At 41.1% G+C, this 15,790-nt stretch overlaps 1 protein-coding gene across 9 annotated transcripts in view; it reads right to left on the reverse strand.

Moving 5' to 3' along the window:
- The window catches only part of CELF6 (CUGBP Elav-like family member 6), a 28,945-nt gene extending 26,632 nt beyond the window's left edge, over window positions 1-2,313 (reverse strand). For 7 of the 9 annotated variants that reach the window (XM_073877306.1, XM_073877309.1, XM_025884429.2 and 4 more), the window contains exon 1: window positions 1,871-2,308. In XM_073877306.1, the coding sequence (XP_073733407.1) occupies window positions 1,871-2,132 (262 nt within the window). In that variant the 5' untranslated portion in view covers window positions 2,133-2,308. Of the gene's footprint in view, window positions 1-1,870 lie in introns of all 9 variants that reach the window. The other 2 variants (XM_073877304.1, XM_073877311.1) reach the window with 2 other exon arrangements.
- Between the last annotated feature and the right edge of the window lie 13,477 nt (window positions 2,314-15,790).

The following is a 15,790-nucleotide window of genomic DNA, read 5'->3' on the forward strand; positions in this document are numbered from 1 at the left end:
AGGGCCAGGGCCCTGTCTGAAAGTCTCAGGGGCCCAACTGCTGCCCAAAGGAGCCCCATGTGCACTACCTGGGGTAGGTGGTGGAAGAAGGAGGGATGGAAAGACAGAGAAGCATGGCTTGAGGGAGAGACACATGAAAATAAAAAACAGGAAGAATTAGAGCTAAATGGAGAGGGAGAAAAAGGATGAGGGAACAATTCAGAGACTCTGGTGGTATTTGAATGAGAAGAGTGAGAATTAAAGGTATCTTATACACTTCTCTTATTGTACAGATGGCCCAGAAAGATTAGCTTGTGCTTACATACTGAAATAAATGTCTGGAAAATAAGAAAGTGAGTTGCTATGGATAGATGGACAGCCAGGCAGTTGGACTGCATTAGAAGGAATCTGGATGGTATAGTCTTATTCTTTCATGCCCCTTTTAAAGTAATCCCACCCCAAAGTATCAAAGACACATTGCTACCTCGCTGGTCCCAGATCTTCTGTGGGCATTTCTGTGAAGCCCCTGTGTAAGTGTGCCTAGGAACTTTCCAAGGCCTCCCAGTTGAAAAGAGGTGGTAGCCTGATTCCAGCTCTCAACCCTTAGGAAAGTACCTTTAGCTATTACCCAGGGCCCACCACTTTTCTCCTAGGAAAATCATGGAGAATAGTTGGTGACCCTTCCCCCTCAAATTCTGAAACTGAAGCATGGAGAAGGTGGGGAGAGGTAGAGGTGTCTCTCTTCAAATAATTTCCTTCCCCAGCCCATGTATGACATGTGACTCTGGCTTTCTTACTCTAGCCCAGCCTGGACAGACTTTTCTGCATGTAAACAAGCCTCCTCCCTCTCTCTACAGGAAGAAAGGGGTGTGGCTGGACAGGACTGTGGTGCCTGTCTCTTTAGCAAGGGCAGGGAAAAAATCTCTTCTGCCTCTTCAACCTGACCCACCCTGAGGCTCTGGTTCCACAGGCTCTGCTCCAGGACCAGCCTGTGAAGGAGGGAAAGCAGGAGGCCATAAAGAGGATTGGGGAGGGGTAAAGATGAGGCACCAGAGTGGGGAGATTAAAGGATAAAAGAAATGTGGGTTCAGCTGACAGGAAACCTGAAATGAGGGGGCAAAAGGTGGCAGATTTTCCCAGCTGAGGTCAGGGTTCTGGACTCAAGTCAGAAGAGGCAGAGTGTTGGCATTCTGTCGGGGTTGGAGAGATTGGGTTATTGTCAAACGTAAGGGTGGAATTTGGAGCCGAGAGCCTCCTCGAGGAGAATTGGATTTTGTGAGTTAGCCAGGCCTGGATTCTGAAGAAGGGAGGACTTTGGGTTGGGGAGGGGGTGGTTAGCATCTGCATCAAAGGAAAGCTCTGTGGGGGTTGACTGAGCTTGGAGGCCAGAATGAGGGGTACAAGTCCAAGATGTGTGTGCGGGTGGTTAGGCCTGAGTGGGGGTGGCACCAGATTGGGGGAGGAGGTCAGAAATGATTGGGTCCAGGGTTTGGGAGATTGAGGGTATTAGAGACCGAAAGGTCAAATAAGTTTCCTAATTCCAGGTTTTGGGGTGTCTGATAAGAGCGATGGAGGGAGGTCCAACTGAAAGGTCGGGACTGTTGGGATGTGAGAGATGAAGGGTAGGGAGTTAGAGGTTAGAGTGGAGAACATGTCAGGGGATCAGAGTGATGATCAGTGGGAGGATGTCAGAGAGAAAATTCTGGGTTGGGGGGTTCTGTGATCTGGGGAGGAGACTGGGCTATAGTGGGACTGGTATTGGACTGGTGTTGGACTGACTCTAGGCAGAGCTAAGGTTGGGGCTGCGGTTGAGGCTGGGGTTTGGGCCGGGCCCACTCTAATCGGATTGGGGCAGGGCTGGGCTGGGCTGGGCTGGGCTGACCCCGCGCACCTTTGTGGAGGCCGGTGAGCCGGTCCTTCAGCACCGTCAGCTCGTAGATGCGGCCGAATTCCTCGAACAGCGGCTTGAGGTCCTGCTCGTCCAAGCCCCGCGGGATCTGCCCCACGAAGAGCTTGATGGCGTCGTGGTCCTTCATGGGCACGGCAGGACCGGGGTTTAGCCCGCTCATGCCGACGCCGCTGTCCGCGGTGCTGAAACCCAGGCGCGGGCCGGGGCCGGCGGGCGGCGCAGACCCTCCGGGCGCCGCGGCCATATCCCCGCCCGGTCCGCCCTCCCGCCGGTCCCACCAGTCCCGCCTGTCCCGCCGTCCCCTCCCTGGACCGATGGCGAGGGCCAGGGGGAGGGGGCGGGGTCCGGGCTGCGGGGGCGGGGGGGCTTCACAGGGGGCGGGGTCCGGGTGGAGGGGCGTAGAGGGGGTGGGGCGGGCTGGAAAGGGGCGGGGCCGGGGGCGGGGCAGGACCGGGCCGAGGCGGCGGGACGCTGGGGTCTGGGTTGAGGTCCCCGCGCGGCGCTATCCGGGCTCCCGCCCGAGCTCTCCCGGAGCCGAGCCCCGAGCCCCAGCCCCCGTGCTTGGTGACGTCAGGCAGCCGGCCGCCGAGTCTACGCAAATGATTTGCATAATGAGGAGGCAGCGACCAATCAGAGCTGGAGTTGACCGGGCTTGGCTGGGGGCGGGAGGGGCGGCTGGGCTCACGCGCTCCTGTTCGCCATGGCAACTGGACCCTCGGACGCCCTGTGTGTGTCGAGTGTGTGCGGGCGTGGCTGTGGATCGCGCGTGTGCGCCTTGGACCGCGTGAGGGGAAGTAGCTTCGTCATGCGTGGTGATGTCTGCGGGAGTTGGAGCTAGCCCCCTCCTCACACACAGGCACACACGCAGCCACACACACCTCCAATCACTGGAGCGTTTCCTGCGGGGGTGGATGGGGATTCCTCTTCTTCATTACCACTACCAAAGCCAGTTCCTCGGAGCCGATCCCACCCCGCCCCATCACACTTCCCTCTTCGGTGTCTTCACTTCCTTAACCACGAGCCTCAAACACGTTCGTCTCCCCTGCATCCCCCCCAAAATAAAAGTAAAAATAAATTCTTAACGAGAGAAAAAAAGAAAAAAAAAAACAAAACTCTAAAACATTCCTTGGACACTGATTCCTCCGCAGGAGAGTGAGAGAACTTACATTAGCCACATTTTCTCAGTTGCCTCGTTCATCCCAATTCCGTGAGCTCAGAAGTGTTATCCTCCTTCTCCGGAAAAGGAGCTGCGGGTCTGAGAGTTAAGGAGGTTAGGACAGGCCCGCCCCTAACATCGGCTGGGCCCAGGGTAAGAGAAGAAAGGGAGATAGACATACCGTGTATCTAAATATTTAAAAGATACAAATCAAGTTACAATTTGTTAAATATGTTCGCCTCTTATTTTCACAAATATACGTCTATAATAAAAATAAAAAGTATGTGTAGAGCGGTTTTTTATACAGCTGAAAGTTGGCAAAATATCAGAGCTGATGGAATCTTACTACTCTTGTTTATGTTTGACTGTTCTCTTGATAGGCTAGTGATGTTTGAACAGAAGAATCCAATAGAGATAAATAATTTATAAATTCTATAATTATTTCATAAATTTTTTCTTGCTTTCTTTCAACAAAATTGCTAACCTCTGCTGATTGACCACTCCAAGAAACCATTAAAGAGCAGCAGTAGTAATTGGAATTAACAAAATATTCTTATGGAAACATTCAAATTAAGAAATAAATTGTGATTTTTAAATTTTTTTAACTTTTAATAAAAGCTACCCCTTTTAATTACCTAATTATAAAGTATGTTACCAGAATATTTCACTTTCCTTCAGTTTGATGTATTTTTTAATTTCCTTGCTCTTTGACCCATGGATTATTTATAACTGTATTGTTTAGTTTCCAAGTGTTTGGAGACTTTGCTGTTATCTTTCTGTAATTGATTTCTAGTTTGAGTTCATTTTGGTCAGAAATAATCTGTACGATTTCAATCCTTTTATATTTGTTGAGGTTTTGTTACCCTCAGAGCATGATCGAACTCAGTAAATGATTTGTTGGTGCTTGAAAAGAATGTATATTCTGCTGTAGTTGGGTGGAGTGTTCTATAAATGATCATTAGAACCTGTTGCTTGATGATGTTGTTGAGTTCTTCTATATTTTTTTATTTTTTTAAAATTTTATTGTTATGTTAATTACCATACATTACATCATTAGTTTTTGAGTTCTTCTATATTCTTTCTGACTTTATGGGCAGTTGTTTTATCAACTGTTACTTGTGAATTTAACTATTTCTCCTTTCAGTTCTATTAGTTTTTGCTTCACGTGTCTTGTAGTTCTGTTGACTGGTTCATACAAATTTGGAATTGCTATGTCTTCTTGGTGAATTGACTCTTCGATCATTATGTAATGTCATTCTCTGTTCCAGATAAATTTCTTGCTCTGAGATCTACTTTTATCTGATATTAATATAACCACCCCTGATTTATTCTGGTTAATGTTTGCATATCTTTTTCCACCGTTTTATTTTCAACCTACCTATACTGTTGTATTTGAAGAGAATTTTTTGTAGACCGCATATAATTGGGTCATTTGAAAAATCCAAGCTGCCAATCTTCATCTTTTAATTGCTGTATTTGGACCATTTACATTTAATGTAATTATCCGTATGTTAGGGCTTAAATCGCCACTTAGTGTTTTTTTGTTTGTTTGTTTTCTTTTTGTAAGATTTTATTTTTTCGAGATAGAGCGAGAGTGAGCAAGAGAGAGAGAGAGAATGAGTGGGGGGAGGGGCAGAGGGAGAGGAAGAAGCAGGATCTCCACCGAGCAGAGAGCCTGACATGGGGCTCGATCCCAGGACCCTGGGATCATGACCTGAGCCGAAGGCAGACACTTAACCAACTGAGTCACCCAGGGGCCCCAGCTTCTTTATTTTCTTTTGTCTTCCTCAGGGTTTTTTGTTCCTTATCCTATGTATATCATACATAAATATCACAGTTTACCGGTGTTAAAATTTTACCAGTTCAAGTGAAGTACAGAAAACTTACCTACTTTTAAGTCCTTTTATATTCCCTCATTTATAATATAAGGGTCTTAAATATGTTTTCTCCATATTTTTTTCTTTTAAAGATTTTATTTATTTGACAGAGAGAGACACAGCGAGAGAGGGAACACAAGCAGGCGGAGTGGGAGAGGAAGAACCAGGCTTCCCGCCGAGCAGGGAGCCTGATGCGGGGCTCGAACCCAGGACCCTGGGATCATGACCTGAGCCAAAGGCAGATGCTTAAATGACTGAGCCACCCAGGCGCCCCTGTTCTCTCCATATTTTGAGAACCACATAAGACAATGTTATTGAATAAAAATTTGGAAAACTCAAAAGGAGCAGTAAAGCTTCTTGTATATACCCATACTTTTGTTCTTTCCATTGTTCCTTCCTCCTTCCAGATAATCCAAGATTCCTTCTTTTATCATTTCATTTACATGTAAAAAACTTCTTTAGCCATTCTTTTAAGGTAGTTGTACTGGTGATGAATTCTCTAAGTTTTCCTTCATCTGAAAATGTTTTGATTCCTTCTTCTTTCCTGAAGGAAAATTTTGCAGATATAAAGTTCTAGTTTGACAGTTCTTTTCTTTCAGCACTTAAAAAATGTTGTGCCACTTTTTAAAAATGGCATCCATAGTTTCTGATGAGAAATCTTTTATCATTCAAATTGTTTCCCAATTGGTAAGGTGTCATCTCTCTCTTTTTTTTTTCCACTTTCACAATTGTTACCTTTGTCTTTAGTTTTCAGAAGTTTGACCATGATGTGTTTTTTTTTTTTTTTTTTGATTGAGAGAGAGGGTGAGGAGCAGAGGGAGAGAGAGAATCTCAAGCAGGCTCCATGCCCAGTCCAGAGCCCAATGCAGGGCTTGACCTCACGACCCTGAGATCATGAAATGAGCTGAAACTAAGAGTTGGACACTTAACTGACTGAGCCACCCAGGCATCCCCGACTGTGATGTGTCTTGATGTGGATTTCTTTAGCTTTACCCTGTTTTGGCTTTAATCTATAGATTTTTGCCTTTTGCTAAATTTTTATCATTTTTAGCCATTATTTCTTTAAGTACTTTTACAGCCCCTACCTCTTTCCTCTTTTTTTCCAGGATTATGATGACAGGAATGTTAGATCTTTTGTTATAATCCCATAGGTCCTTGAGGCTCTGTTAAATTTTTTAAGTCTATTTTCCCTCTGTTGTTCAGATTGGGTAAGTTCTATTCTGTCTTCAAGTTCACTGATTCTTTCCTCTGTTATCTACATTTTGACGTTGAGCCCATCTAGAGAGTTACTCATTTTGGTTGTGTTTTTTTCAGTTCTCAATTTTCCATGTGGTTCTTATTAATATTTTCTACTTCTTTGCTGAGACTTTCTATTTTTTTTTTAAATTTGTTTCAAGTGTGTTTGTAATTGCTTCTTAAAGCATTTTATGATGGTTCTTTTAAATCCTTGGCAGTTAATTCCAATATCTATTTCATCTCAGTGTTGATTCCTATTATGAGATGGGTTTTTTTTTTTTATGAAACTCTGAATATTTACAATTTCTTTTTTAGCAGGTCTCCTTTGACCCTACACTAGTCGAGAAACACAGCCTTGTTACTGACAGGTGGGGGTTTAAGTGCAGGTTTCCTAGTAGGTCTCTGCTGAAACCACCCTGAATGGGAGGGAAAGGGGTCTTATTACTACTGGTTGGAGGTAGGAACTTCCAACTAGGCCCTTTAGACACTATTCCAGCAGGGAGGGGGATGAGTCCCAGGTGGCCTTCACTGAACCCAGAGAAGAGGAGCTTGTAATGTTGGGTGGGGATGAAAGTCCTTACCTCCCCATTTGACCTCCTCTGACACCACCTTGGTGGTGGGAGGAGAAGGGGTACCTTCTTACAGCCATAGGCTAGACTAATTGAATCAGAATTGCTGGGGTGGTACATAGGCATAGTGTTTCACAGCTGCCCTGTTGATTTCAGTGTCCTTGTAAACAAGTTTAAAAACTATTGCTTTAGAATTTCCTTTAGTGAGGAGTCTGTTGGTGGTAAACTTTGCTATGCTTATCTGGAAATGTTGTATTTTGGCCCATTTTTTGAATGATAGCTTAGTGCGTGTACAGTTATTTTCTCTCAACATTTTGAAGATATGAATTCACCATCCTTTGGTTTCCATTTTTGCTTATGAGAAGTCAACTAGCAGTCAGCTTGTGATTTCTCTTCAGGTAACTGGGTTTTCTTTATGGCTGCACTTAAGATTTTTTCTCTTTTTTCTCTATAGTCTTCATTTTCAAAATGTGTTTAAGTGTATAATTCTTTTTCTTTTAATGGCTTGAAATTTCTTGTGCTTCCTAAATCACCATATTTATATTTTTCTTCAATTCTATAGAATCCTCAGTCATTGTTTTCTTAATTAGTGTCTTTCTCTCATGTGGTATGATGTGCTGTTCAGGCCTTCTTCCCTCCCCTTTGGTGAAGAATCTGTTGTAATAGTTGTGGGAATGCTGTGGGCAGGTAGCCTTCAGCTGTCAGCACATTCAGAGATTGCCTCAAGGTCATGTCCCTTCCAGGGCAGCCCACATCCAATGATTGATCAACATAGGATTATAAAAGCCTACATGTCTCAGCCCAAATCAGAACAATTTTGAAGGCCAACAGAGCTCCTGTGGAGTCATCTGTAGTTGTTGTTGGCCCTGAATCACAGCTCATCTTCTTCCTCTCTCTATTCCTGCTTCCTCTCACTCTCCCTTTTATGGAAATTGACTCCAATGGTACTCCTTAATAAACATCCTGAATGCTAAACTTGGTCTAAGAGGCAGCTTCCTAGGGAACCAAACCTGCAATATCCCATTCTTTCTAGTCACTCCCTCAGAAAATCTGATTAGCTATGTCAGATGGTCTCACTCTCTCTCTCCCTAACTCTTTATCTCTTTCACAATTTCCATCACCTTGACTTTCTTTGATGCATTTTGGGTAATTTCCTAAGAGCTATTACTTTAGATTAGCTCCCTAATTTTCTTTTCAACTATTTTTATTATGAATTATTATTTTAAGGTATTTCTTTACAAAATTTTCTAGCACATTTACTTGGGAAAATTTAATAAAATGTGTTTTAGAAAAAAAAGCATAAAACTGATTTTTAAAAGGCTTAGTGTTTTGGTTGGTGCATCTCTTCCATTCAAATATCTGGTACCACACAAAATATCTTCATACTTCTTCATGAGTCAGTTTTGGTAATTAATAATTCCTTTAAAAACTTGTGTTGTAGTGTTAAATGTATTTGCACAATATTTAACCTAATGTTTCTCAATTTTTCATCTCTTGTATTCCCGCAGCTATATCTTGTCTTTCATTCTTAATGTTTTTTTCTCTCTCTTTTTTCTTTTTCCTTTTTTTTTTTTTAAGTAGGGTCCACGCCCAACATGGAGCCCAACATGGGGCTTAAACTCATTACCCTGAGATCAAGACCTGAACTGAGATCAAGAGTGGAATGCTTAACCGACTCAGCCACCCAGGTTTTTTTTCTTGATCATAGTTGACTAATGCTTGCATTTTCCAAACAATAATCTTTTTGTATTATTGACTAACTCTGTTGTAATTTTTCATTTCATTAATTTCTATGTTCATCTTAATTGAATTTTTTACTACTTGCTTTTTGGCACAAGGTAGGGATTGGCTCTCTAAAACAACTAGTTGCAACTACTCTGATTTTAGTGATATACCTGGTATTATGCTGATTTTACCCTATATAGAAACACTTCAGAGATATTGCAGGTTCAGTTCCAGACCACTGTAATGAAGTGAATCTCACAATAAATTGAGCCAAATAATTTTTTTTTTGTTTCCCAGTTCATATGAAAGTTATATTTAAGACGATTCTGTAATCTCTTGGGCTCCTGAGTGGCTCAGTTGGTTAAGTGTCTGCCTTTGGCTCAGGTCATGATCCCGGGGTCCTGCTTCTCCCTCTCCCTCTGCCTACCACTCCCCCTGCTTGTGCTCTGTCTCGCTCTCTCTGTCAAATAAATAAATACATAAATAAATCAAAAAGGTTGATCAATGTAAAAGATATGACCACAGGGTGGCAGTAGCACACAATGAGTTTTATTTGTGCGGCGCTTTGACAGGTTTGCAAGGGGTTCCTGGGGGTTGGTGTTTCTCCCAGCTGGAGACCTTCCAAGGGCACCTGTACAGGGGCCACCACCCAGAAGGGGAGGAGAACAAGAGAACTCCTGATGGGAGGGAGACCAAAGAGAGGGTTTACATGTCTACGTGATGCTCAACAGTGGCTCAGGGTCTTTATAGCTCTGGGGTTTTTCTTATTTATGGCTTTTTTATGTCAGCTTCAGTTTCACAGGCATTATGAAAATTAATGAAATGAAACCTCATTTAGAATGGAGTCAGGAAACCAGCAGGGGGAGCTCTCATGCTCCTAGTAGATTGCAGATCCAGCAGGAAGAGACACACCTGCAAGTCAATACTACTTTATTACCCCAGAAGGAGGGGAAAAGGTTTTTCTCCTCTCGGGGGAACAGCCCAGCCAATAAAAGACTGTCCACAACTCAGCCAATGAAATTCCACTTTACTTCAAACTCCCAATTTACTCCACTGAGGTTTTTTGTTTTTTTTTTTACTCCCAGCTTTACTCGACAGCCCTCCCAGAACTGCCCCTTTCTTCTACAAGACAGCATTCCTCCCCTTTGTTTACTGTATTTGCCTATGGGCTTGCTGTAGTTTGCTTCTCCTGAATCACAATTCTGTTATTCCTGCATAAACTCAATTTTGCTGGTAAAATAACTGGTAGTTTTATTTTTAAGGTTAACATTACACAAAGCAGACAGGTTGTAAATGGCTAAAATTCTGCTTATTTCAACAATCTTTAAAAGAATTCAGTGGGGGGTGCCTGGGTGGCTCAGTTGGTTAAGCATCTGCCTTTGCTCAGGTCATGATCCCAGAGTCCTGTTGAGTCCTGCATCAGTCTCCCTGCTCAGTGGGGGGTCTGCTTCTCCCTCTATCCCTCCCCCACCCCCCTCCCCGCTCATGATCTCTCTCTCTCAGACAAATAAAATCTCTTAAAAAAAAGTTAAAAACAAATAAAGCTATTCAATGTGTAAAAATGTTGCCAGTGGGCTTTTGTGCTAGTAGGTCTTAGTCTGTCTGAAGGAGTAAACAACATAGGGCTAGCATACAGAGACCATCTTTGGATAAGGGCCCAGCACTGGCACTGCAGATGTGTGTTACCATTTCTTCTGTGTTGGTCAACCCGGGTTTGTTCTTCCAGGTACATGTGTGTCTCTTCAACCTGTAGTTTGAAGCCTTTTTATATGAGAAAAATATATATATATATTTTAAGAGTTTATTTATTTGTCAGAGAGAGAGTACAAGCAGGGGGAGAAGGCAGAGGGAGAAGCAGGCTCCCCACTGAGCAGGGAGCCCGATGCAGGACTCAGTCTCAGGACTCTGAGATCATGACCTGAGCCGAAGGCAGACGCTTAACTGACTGAGCCACAAAGGCGTCCCAAGAAAAATATTATTATAGTATAGTTTTAGTACATATTCTGTTCCATTGCTTTGGTTTTCCTCTTCAGTAAATCCTATCATACATATGTTAGATCTTCTTTGACTATCTTCTTTTTCTATCACTTTCTCTCAAATCCATTTTTATCTCTTTCTTCTGTATTGTAAAAAAGTCCTTCATTGAAACTTGTCTGAAAATATTAGGCATTTTCATTTTCTCTTGGGTTCCTTCTCCTTTAGTTTTCATTTCAGAAATAACTTTTAGTTTATTCTCTTTCCTGAGTTCTGTAAACTGACTTCTAAAAAATCTTAAGTTTTTCCTATTATCGCATTTCTGAAATTTTCTAATTCTTATACTGATTTTTAATAATTTTTTTCATTTTCTTAATGATTTTCTTCCTTTTTTCTTTCTGGGTAAATCCTTCCACCATGCTTTCATTGTCAACGGGGACATTATTATATTCTTTTCTTTTTTATGATGACTATGGGATTCAGCTGAGATCAGTTTCAATTGCTCATGTTTGAATGCAATGAGCTTTTCTGACTACAAGGAACAATGGGAAGAATAGGTATTTTAGCTTCAAAGCTATAGAGTTTTCTTTATTTTTCCTTAAAGAAATAATGAAAATATGGCCTCTGACTTCTGAGATCTGCATCTTCCACGGTCCCACCCACTTTTATTAGGGCCTTCTCTGTCTTTTGCCCTTATAGTCCCTGCCCAGCTCTATTTGGATTCTACTCCCATCAGTTTCTTCTCAGTTTGGCTTTGTCCTGGAAGGAAGTTTTGATTTGTTAGTATCAAGATATTATAAGCACTCAGACCACTTCAACATCTCCAGAAATTACTGCAGATCCTTTGCATTTGCTTGCAAACTGAGTCTGTATGACTTCCTCTCAGTTTTGGAGTGATTCTCAGATTGTACTTACCATTTACTTCCTGTCAGTTATTTGTGGGCTTTCCTATTCTCAAGTATATTATACCTCTCATTGCCTTCCCTTGCTTTTTCCTGCATAGATACTGAATACATGTTGGTTGTATAGGCATGGATTCATCCCCAAATGCTAGTATTTTGGGGGGGTTATAGGGTGATAGTGTGTTTTAAAATAGCTTTATTGGGGCGCCTGTGTGGCTCAGTCAGTTAAGCGTCTGCCTTCGGCTCAGGTCATGATTCCAGGGACCTGGGATCGAGTCGCGCATCGGGCTCCCTGCTTGGTGGGGAGGCTGCTTCTCCCTCTCCCTCTGCCTGCCTCTCTGCCTACTTGTGCTCTCTATCTCTCTGTCAAATAAATAAATAAAATCTTTTAAAAAAATAAAATAGCTTTATTGAGGTATGATTGAATACAATAAAATGCACATATTTAGAATATATAATTTTTAAAATATTTTATTTAAGTAATCTCTACACCTAATGTGGAGCTCAAACTTACAACCCCAAGATCAAAAGCCAGCCAGCCACCCCTAGAATATATTATTTGATAAATGTTGACATATGAACCTGTGAAATCACCACAATCAAGATAGCAAGCAGATCCATCACATTCAAAGGTTTAGTTGTGCTCCTGTTGTTTCTCCCTTCTGCTCCTTCCTGCCTATCCTATCCTCAAGCAATCACTGATACATTTTTTTTGCCGGTATAGATTAATTTGCACTTTCTATAGTTTTACATAAATGGAATCATACATTATGTACTCTTCTTTTTTTCTGGCTTCTTTACTTAGCAAATTAATTTTAGAACCACCCATGTTGTTGTGTGCATGGATAGTTTACTCCTTTTTATTGCTGAGTACTATTTCATTGTATGTATATACCACTATTTGTTTATCCATTCACCTTTAATGGACATTTGAGTTATTTCCAGTTTTTGGCTATTACAAGCTAAGCTGCTATGAACATTCATGTACAAGTCTCCTTATAGGCATATATTTATTTTTCTCTTAGGTCAATACCAAGGAGTAGAGCAGCTGCATCACGTCACAGGTGTATGGTTAGCTTTTTAAGAAAATGTCAAACTGTTTTCCAAAGTGGTTGTTACATTTTACATTCTCACAGTGTTATGAGAATTCAAGTTTTTCACATTCTTGTTAACAGTTTTTATTGTCAGTCTTTTAAATTTTAATCATTCTAATAGGCATGTAGTGATATTTCATTATAGTTTTAATTTCCATCTCCCTAATGATTAATGATGTTGAGAATATTTTCATGCATTTATTTACAATCTACCGCAATCTATTACCCAGTAAGAAAAATTGCATTGTTTTCTTCTTGTTATGCTTTGGGAGTTCTTTATATTCTTTAATTAGTTCCAATCCTTTGTCAAATTTATGCTTTGCAAAGATTTTTTTTCTGCCAGGCTGTGGCTTATATTTTCATTCTATTAACAGTAACTTTTGAAGAGCAGTTTTCAGCTTTAATTTTATGATGAACAATTTATCAATTTGTAATTTAATGGATAATGCTTTTGGTGGCATATTTAAGAAATCTTTGCCTAAGCCAAGGACACAAAGATTTTCCATGTTTTCTCCTAGAAGTTTTATAGCATTCAGTCTTGCATTTAGTTCTATGCATCATTTTTAGTTAATTTTTGTGTATGGTGTGAGATATGGATTGAGCTAGTTAAAAGATATACATTTTTTTGCATATGGATATCCATTTGTGTTAGCACCATTTGTTGAGAAAGGCTATCCTTTCTCCAACCTTGCTCTTTTTCAGAGTTGTTTTGGCATTCCTAGGACCTTTGCATTTCCATATAAATTTTAGAATCAGCTTGCCAATTTCTGCAAAAAAGCCTGCTGAGATTTTGCCTGGAATTGCATTGAATCTACACATCATTATGGGGAAGAATCAACATCTTAACAAAACTGAGACTTCTGCTTGTTGAAGAAAGTATGTCTTTCCATTTGTTTAGGCTTTTCTCTCAAATGAATATTTTGTAGTTTTCAGTGTATAAGGTTTTTTATATATTTTGTTGAATTTCAATTTTTTAAAAAATTTTATTTATCTGTCAGAAAGAGAGCACAAGCAGGGGGGAGCAGCAGGCAGAGGGAGAAGCAGGCTCCCTGCTGAGCAGGGAGCCCAGTGCGGGACTCGATCCAGGACCCTGGGATCATGACTTGAGCTGAAGGTAGATGCCTAACCGACTGAGCCACGCAGGCGTCCCGAATTTCAAATTTTTAATTGCAAATCGTATCTTTTTTAAAAACTGCAATTTCTAGTAGTTTGTTGCTTGTATATAAAAATGTAATTGATTTCTGTCTATTGATCTATATCCTGCAATGTTGCTAAACTCAAATATAAGTTCTAGTGGCTTTTTTATAGATTCAATTGGATATTCTCCATGAACAACCACATCATCTGCAAATAAAGACAGTTTTACTGTTTCCTGTTTAATCTGTATACCTTTCTTTTTTTTTTTTTTTTAAAGATTTTATTTATTTATTTATTTATGAGAGACAGAGAGAGAAGCAGAGGCAGAGGGAGAAGCAGGCTCCCTGCAGAGCAGGGAGCCCAATGAGGGACTCAATCCCAGGACCCTGGGATCATGACCTGAGCCGAAGGCAGACGCTTAACTGACTGAGCCACCCAGGCGTCCCTATACCTTTCTTTTTCTTGCCTAATTGCACTAACTAGAACTTCCAATACAATTGTTTTTAAAAGTTGTTTTAATATTTTAGTCATATTTCAAAATAAATCATCAAGGAAATAATCAAAGAATTATAGGACCCAACAAACTTTAGCTAAATCTAATCCAATTTCCTCTTTTTATATATATTAAAAATAAGATATTGATGGAATCCAAATCTGTGGTAGGGAGTTTTTTCTCCTACATAGTGGCATTACTCATAATGATCATACTATGATATATAAACTCTACCTTAGGCACTTTTGTTTTTAGTATATGTTATATTATTATTACATAAATGTCTATAGCACACATCTGCGGTAAGCATTACTAAAATTGAATTCATAAAATTCAGAAAACTGGAACGTTTGATTCTCCTCCACTATATTTTTTTTTTTAGATTTTATTTATTTGACAGAGAGAGACACAGTGAGAGAGGGAACACAAGCAGGGGGAGTGGGAGAGGGAGAAGCAGGCTTCCCGCGGAGCAGGGAGCCCGATGCAGGGCTCGATCCCAGGACCCTGGGATCATGACCTGAGCCAAAGGCAGGCACTTAACGATTGAGCCACCCAGGCACCCCTCTCCTCCACTATAATCTTTAATACAAGAGCAAAGCATGGAAATCCTTGCTTTGTTCCCAATATTAGGGGAAAACCTTTATTCTTTCATCATTAAGTATGGTGTCAACTGTAGATTTTTTTTAGATAGTCTTCATCAGGTTGTGGAAATTCCTTCCTATTAGTATATTGTTGAGGGCTTTCATTATGTTTTCCATTTTGTCCAATGCTTCTTCTGTGACTATTGAGATAAGAATGTGGGTCTTTTATTCTATTAATATGCTGTATTATATTAACTAATGTTGGATGTTCCTTTTTTTTTTGTATGTGGGTGTCCAGTTGTTCCAGGACCATTGTTGAGTAGAACATGCTTTCTCCATTAAGTTGCCTTTACTCCTTTGCTAAAGATCAATTGATTATATTGTGTTAGTCTTTCTGGGTTCTCTATTCCATTCCATTGATCTATTTGTCTATTCTTTTTTTTTTAAGATTATTTATTTATTTACTTATTTGACAGATAGAGACACAGCGAGCGAGGGGACACAAGCAGGGGGAGTGGGAGAGGGAGAAGCAGGTTTCCTGTGGAGCCGGGAGCCCGATGCAGGGCTCGATCCCAGGACCCTGGGATCACGACCTGAGCCGAAGGCACATGCTTAACGACTGAGCCACCCAGGTGCCCCTATTTGTCTAGACTTCTTTCACGAAATGCCAACTGTCTTGGTTATATTGACTACAGTAAGTCTTTTTTTTTTTTTTAAAGATTTTATTTATTTATTTGAGAGAGGGAGAATGAGAGATAGAGAGCACGAGAGGGAAGAGGGTCAGAGGGAGAAGCAGACTCCCTGCCGAGCAGGGAGCCCGATGTGGGACTCGATCCCGGGACTCCAGGATCATGACCTGAGCCGAAGGCAGTCGCTTAACCAACTGAGCCACCCAGGTGCCCCGACTACAGTAAGTCTTGAAATTAGACATTGTCAGACCTCTCAGCTTTGCTCTCTTAATGTGTGTGGCCTAACAATATTCTCTTTCAATGTTGTGTTGGCTGTCTTTTGCTTTTCCATATAAACTTTCTGTTTGTAAATGTCCATAAAATAACTTTCTGGGATTTTGACTGGGATTACATTTAATCTATGGCTCACATTGGGAAGCGCTGATAACAATATTGAATTTTCCTATCCAAGAACATGTAATACCTCTTA

This window comes from Callorhinus ursinus, unplaced genomic scaffold, assembly GCF_003265705.2.
Source record: "Callorhinus ursinus isolate GAN/ISIS: 27379988/994484 unplaced genomic scaffold, GSC_fseal_2.0 scaffold25, whole genome shotgun sequence".
NCBI lineage: Eukaryota > Metazoa > Chordata > Mammalia > Carnivora > Otariidae > Callorhinus > Callorhinus ursinus.